The following is a 6002-nucleotide window of genomic DNA, read 5'->3' as shown; positions in this document are numbered from 1 at the left end:
CGTATGGGTGTCCCCGCCCGGGGAGTGCGGCGCGTGGGTGGCTCTGGGCGCGCCGCGTATGGGTCTCCCCGCCCCGGGCACGCAGCACAGGATTGGGTGGCACCGGGCATATGGGCAGTCTCACCCCTGGGCGTGTGGCAGAGAAGAGGTACCCGCCCCAGGAGTGCAGCACATGGGTGGCACTGGCACTGGGTATATGGGCAGTCTCACCCCTGGGCGTGTGGCCGAGGAGAGGTACCGGCCCCGGCAGTGCGGCGCGTGGGTGGCACTGGCACCGGGCGCGCCGCGTATGGGTATCCCCGCCCCGGGAGTGCGGCACGTGGGTGGCACCGGGCGCGCCGCGTATGGGTATCCCTGCCCCGGGCACGCAGGATTGGGTGGCACTGGCACCGGGCATATGGGCAGTCTCACCCCTGGGCGTGTGGCGGAGGCGAAGTACCGGCCCCGGGAGTGCGGCGCGTGGGTGGCACTCGCACTGGGCATATGGGCAGTCTCACCCCTGGGCGTGTGGCGGAGGAGAAGTACCGGCCCCGGGAGTGCGGCGCGTGGGTGGCACTGGCACTGGGCATATGGGCAGTCTCACCCCTGGGCGTGTGGCGGAGGAGAAGTACCGGCCCCGGGAGTGCAGCGCGTGGGTGGCACTCGCACTGGGCATATGGGCAGTCTCACCCCTGGGCGTGTGGCGGAGGAGAAGTACCGGCCCCGGGAGTGCGGCGCGTGGGTGGCACTGGCACTGGGCATATGGGCAGTCTCACCCCTGGGCGTGTGGCGGAGGAGAGGTACCGGCCCCGGGAGTGCGGCGCGTGGGTGGCACTGGCACCGGGCATATGGGCAGTCTCACCCCTGGGCCTGTGGCGGAGGAGAGGTACCGGCCCCGGGAGTGCGGCGCGTGGGTGGCACTGGCACCGGGCATATGGGCAGTCTCACCCCTGGGCGTGTGGCGGAGGAGAGGTACCGGCCCCGGGAGTGCGGCGCGTGGGTGGCACTGGCACCGGGCATATGGGCAGTCTCACCCCTGGGCGTGTGGCGGAGGAGAGGTACCGGCCCCGGGAGTGCGGCGCGTGGGTGGCACTGGCACCGGGCACGCAGTGTATGGGCGGCCCCACCCCGGGGCACCCGCGCATGAGCCGCCCGCCCCCGGCAGCTCCAGGAGGTTGGGGACGGCTGCATTAGGACTAGCAGGCTACAGCTGGCAGTGTCTCAGGGCCACCTCAGGCGGGAATAGCTCCTGGGCAGGGCTCTGCAGAGGTCAAAGAACCAGACCGCTAGGGGGTGAATTTAAATAAACTGGTTTTGCCTTTAATCCGCTACCGCTGAGCAGGGATGGAATGAAAACGGGAGGAGGAGGGAAATTCAAACCATGGCCAAGCCAGAAGGGGCCACGAGACCCCAGCCTGTGGTCTGCCACCCATCTCCCCCTCCCCCCGCTCCTGGCTGTGCCCAGCAGGGGTGAGTTGAGTCTTCATGGGAGGGTCCTGTCCCTCCCCTGCCTGGCTCACAGCAACATCCCGTCCCCAAGGAGGCCCCCCAATTTAACCCTTTCCATCCAGGGGGTCAACATAGACGGTGACTCTGCCAGGAGCTGCAGGAGAGGAAGAGCAGAACACAGGGTTAGGAAGGCCTGGGGCACAGCACTTGCCATCCCACGGTAACCGCCGAGACCTGCAGAGGGACCTGGGTGCAGGAGTGCTGGGAAGAGGGGGGCGGAACAGGACCCTGGGTGCTTTCTTTTCCCTCCCATTTCCCATCATGGACTGAAGGGAGGCAAATTCAGCCAAGCTCAAAAGGGAAAGCTCTTTTGAATGTAGAGGCAGGGTGGGCCTGTGGAACTCCCTGCCACTGGACATCCTGGAAACTAGGAACAAACAAAATTAGCGAGAACAAGAGCAGCTGGCTGCACCCCAGCCCCACCCCCCACTCAGGAGCGCCACAGCCCGTCAATAGGGGCCACTACTGCAGATCACACCCCTCCCTCTTGCGCAGGGCTAGGGCACCAGGGCACTTACCTTGTCTATGCAACTTCCATATATGATCCCATGCTGCGGAGACAGAAGGGAGAGGAAATTATAGCAGGACCGTCAAACCCAGGAACCCTGTACAGTAAGGGGCAGGGCCCCACGTTCATCAGGCCCCACACTTGAGACCACAGAGGAACACACGTTACTCCTCCCCTCCCACCACTGTGCCCTCAACGCAGTGGGTCTTGAAAGCCTACAGCTGGACTTCCTACCTCCCCCCCAGCCTGCCAGCGCCCCAAGTCAGCACTCACCTTCTGTGTGATAGTCACATGCCTCCTCCCAGTCCTTGTGGCTCATCTGTTCCCAGCAGTCTGTGCTCTGCCCGGCAGCGGCCAAAGGCCCCTCGGCAGGGTCGCCAGGCCCCTGCAGTCCCAGAGCTGACATGCTGGATGTTTCCTCGGGGCCCAGGGGCAGGGGCTTGTCCCCAGTCTGGCCAGCGCCTGGCTCGTTGATGAAGGACAGCCCCCACTCGTTCTGGAAGATGGCACCCAGGTGGGGCTCAGCAGGCGGGGGAGGGGTGCAGTTGGGCAGCGGGCCAGCCGTGCGGAGGGCCGAGGCTGGCACGTGGGCTGGCTGGCGCTCCAGATTCTCCTTCAGCTTGCTGGCATAGCTGATCTTGGGCAGGGTGCGGGCGCGGCTGCTGTCCACTGGGAACGCTGGGGGCGGGCGGAACAGGGCCCATGGCTCCGGCACCTTCTCCGCAACTTCCGGAGTGGCGGAATGGCCGCTGGCTTGGGCGGCAGGCTCAGGGCTGCAGGGGGGCTCAGGGAAAGGGCGCCGCCGGGCAGCCCATCCCCCCCGCCCGTCCCCAGGGCCGTGCCCGTTGGTGCTGGGCCCCCACTCCTTGGCTCCGGGGCGGTAGCTCCTGCGGTGGGTGGCGTGGAAGGGCCGGGGGTGGGGGTGGTAGCGGTGAGGGTACCGGTGGGGGGCGGGTGGCCCCACCTCACGCTCCGACAGCTGCAGGTTGCGGATGTTGAGGGTGTTGGAGGGACTCAGGGGGGCTCCTCCCTCGGCAGCCTCTGGGCCGTGGCCGTTGGATTCCCAGGGGCCTGCAAGGAGCAGAGGGGATGAGCAGGACAGCTGGGTGGAGTCTGTGCCCACCCCCCACCAGCCCTCAGGGCCCCGGCTCCATCCCTTTGCTGCTGGAGCTGGGAGCCCGGACGCCTGGGTTCTCTCCGGCTCTGGGAAGGCAGCGGGGGCTGGTGAGGGATACAGGACGCCTGGGTTCCCCCATCCAGGCCTCGCTCTCCCATCACCTAGGCACAAGCGGGCTCCGAGCCCTAACACCCCAGACGCTCGCACACCTCTGGGGGGCCACTCAAGGGCCTCAAACCCCGCAGGCTGCCCGGCAAAGGAACATCGGGCTCTGCCGGCTCCCCCAGCCTCTCCTCCCGCTCCCCGGGGCGCCCGTCTAGCGCCTCACTGGGCCCCACAGCAGACGCCCCGACTCTCCGCTGGGTACCTGATGTGCGTGCTGGCGGTGGGAGGGTTACACAAACCATGGGAGCAGCCAGACACCACCACTGGCACAGAGAGCCCGGAACCCTGCCAGCCCCCAAAGCTTGGGAATCACCAGGCCCCCTTTACCAAACTGGGGACACATGGGGGGGTGTCTCAGCAGGGGGATCCACAGGCAGTACCCAGGGCCACGGGGGCGGGGGGAGAAGGAGGTTCTGCTCAACTGGAGATACAGAGGCAGTACCTGCAGATCAAGTGGGGGGACAGAGGCAGGACCCGGGGGCACGGGTAGGGGGAGGGGGATCGGGCAGGGGCACAGAGGAAGGGCCCCGGGGGTCGGGCAGGGGGGTGTTGGGCAGGGACACAGAGGTGGGGTCCAAATGGGAGTCGCGTGGGGGCACAGAGGTGGAGCCTGGGTGGGGAGACATCGGGCAGGGGCACGTAGGTACAGCCCGGGTGCGGATCGGGGGGGGCACAGAGGTGGGGCCCCGGGGGCCGGAGAGCCAGAGGCAGCGGGGGGGGGGGGGGGGCGCGCCAGGAGACCGGGCCCTGGGGGCAGGGCGGGGGGGGCGAGCCCCGGGGGTAGGGCAGGGGGGCGGGCCCCACGGCCCAGAGGCGGGGGGCCCAGAGGCAGACCCCAGGGGGGCCCAGAGGCAGAGGGCCCAGAGGTGGGCCCCAGGGGTCGGGCCCAGAGGCAGGGTCGGGCGGGAGGGGGGCCAGAGGCGGGCCCAGAGGGTCGGGGGGGGCCAGAGGCGGGCCCCGGGAGCCGGGGGGGGGGCCGCCAGGAGCCGGCGGGGGGGGTCAGGCGGGGGGGGGGTCCCGGAGACGGGGGGGCCACACGTGTGCCCCGGGGGTCGGGCGGAGGGGGGGCCCGGAGGCGGGGGGGCCAGGGGGCCGGGCGGGGGGGGCCAGGGGGCCGGCCAGAGGCGATGGGGCCAGAGGCGGGGAGGGGGCCGGGACCAGGGCGGGGGGGGCAGAGGCGGGCCCCGAGGGCCGGGCGGGGGGGGGCCCGAGGCGGGGGGGGGTCCGGGGGGGGGCGGGGCCCAGAGGCGGGGGGGAGGCGGGGGGGGCCCGGGGGGCCGGGCGGGGGGGCCCGGGGGGGGCGGGGCGGGGCCCAGAGGCGGGGGGGGCCGAGGCGGGGGGGGGCCGGGGGGGGCGGGGCCCAGAGGCGGGGGGGAGGCGGGGGGGGGGCCGGGCGGGGCCCAGAGGCGGGGGGGAGGCGGGGGGGGGCCCGGGGGGGAGCGGGGCGGGGCCCAGAGGCGGGGGGGGGGCGGGGGGCGCCCGGGGGGGGCGGGGCGGGGCCCAGAGGCGGGGGCCCGGGGGGGGCCCACCTGGCGGGATGCGGTTGGTCAGGTTGTGCAGCTGCCCCTCGGCCCGGCTCTTCTCCTTCTTCAGCCCCAGCAGCCGCGGCTCCGGCTCCGGATCCCGGTTCTCGTCGGTGCCCAGCTCCCCCCGCTGCATGGCCCCCGCCCCCGCCACGAGTCACCCCGGAAGCTGCGCGCGCCCCGGCCGCGCGGGGGGTCCGGCCCCGCCGATCGCTCCAGGCCCCGCGCTCCGCGCCGCCCGCCCGGCACATTCACCCTGGCCCCGCCACGTGATCCTCCGCCGACCCGGAACCCCCACCCCTGCATCACATGACCGCCCCGCGCCAGCCCAGAATGCGGCCACGTGACCGACCCGCCCAACCCAGCCTCCCGTCACGTGACCGCACGCTGTCAGCCCGCTTCGGCCCCGCCCCTTCTGCGCCAAGATGGGCACGTGACTCGGCCCTTTTCCCCGCCGGCCGCCGTCACGTGGCCACGGGCCCTCCCCCTCTGCGCGCTCTGGCAACCTGGGTGGCTCGTGTCGGCAGCCACGTGCCATTGGGCAGCAGCGCCCCCCCCCCCGCGCTGTGTGCGCCTCTGCCCCCCCCCGCCCGGCCCCTCCCCCCCGCGCTGTGTGCGCCTCTGCCCCCCCCGCCCCGACCCCCCCCCCCGCGCTGTGTGCGCCTCTGCCCCCCCCGCCCGCCCCCCCCCCCCGCGCTGTGTGCGCCTCTGCCCCCCCCCCTCGTGCGCCCCCCCGCGCTGTGTGCGCCTCTGCCCCCCCGCCCGGCCCCCCCCCCGCGCTGTGTGCGCCTCTGCCCCCCCCTCGTGCGCCCCCGCCCCGCGCTGTGTGCGCCTCTGCCCCCCCCGCCCGGCCCCTCCCCCCCCCGCGCTGTGTGCGCCTCTGCCCCCCCCGCCCGGCCCCTCCCCCCCGCGCTGTGTGCGCCTCTGCCCCCCCGCCCGGCCCCTCCCCCCCGCGCTGTGTGCGCCTCTGCCCCCCCCGCCCGGCCCCTCCCCCCCGCGCTGTGTGCGCCTCTGCCCCCCACCGCCCGGCCCCTCCCCCCAGCGCTGTGTGCGCCTTTGCCCCCCCGCCAAGCCTCTCCCCCCAGCGCTGTGCGCGCCTCTGCCCCCCACCGCCCAGCCTCTCCCCCCAGCGCTGTGTGCGCCTTTGCCCCCCACCGCCCAGCCTCTCCCCCCAGCGCTGTGTGCGCCTCTGCCCCCCCCG

At 73.0% G+C, this 6002-nt stretch overlaps 1 protein-coding gene across 1 annotated transcript; it reads right to left on the bottom strand.

The window, feature by feature from the left end:
- Positions 1–1273: 1273 nt before the first annotated feature.
- On the bottom strand, positions 1274–5157 carry LOC149524446 (uncharacterized). Its single transcript, XM_089779081.1, has 4 exons — positions 4808–5157; positions 2270–3067; positions 2007–2039; positions 1274–1582 (listed from the first exon to the last, which is right to left on the bottom strand). The coding sequence occupies exons 1-4, from the start codon at positions 4935–4937 to the stop codon at positions 1533–1535; spliced, it is 1011 nt and encodes a 336-aa protein (XP_089635207.1). The 5' UTR covers positions 4938–5157; the 3' UTR covers positions 1274–1532.
- Between the last annotated feature and the right edge of the window lie 845 nt (positions 5158–6002).

Source organism: Pelodiscus sinensis, chromosome 5 (genome assembly GCF_052426305.1).
Source record: "Pelodiscus sinensis isolate ZL-2025 chromosome 5, ASM5242630v1, whole genome shotgun sequence".
Taxonomy (NCBI): domain Eukaryota; kingdom Metazoa; phylum Chordata; order Testudines; family Trionychidae; genus Pelodiscus; species Pelodiscus sinensis.
Note: the sequence above shows the minus strand (reverse complement) of the source record. Positions and strands in the feature narration are given on the sequence as shown.

Coding starts and splice junctions, on each gene's coding strand:
- LOC149524446 (XM_089779081.1), bottom strand. CDS start 4,937: ATGCAGCGGGGGGAGCTGGGCACCGACGAGAACCGGGATCCGGAGCCG. Junction 2,040..2,269: donor ATGTGACTATCACACAGAAG/GTGAGTGCTGAC, acceptor CTGTCTCCGCAG/CATGGGATCATATATGGAAG. Junction 1,583..2,006: donor ATGGAAGTTGCATAGACAAG/GTAAGTGCCCTG, acceptor CCTCTCCTGCAG/CTCCTGGCAGAGTCACCGTC.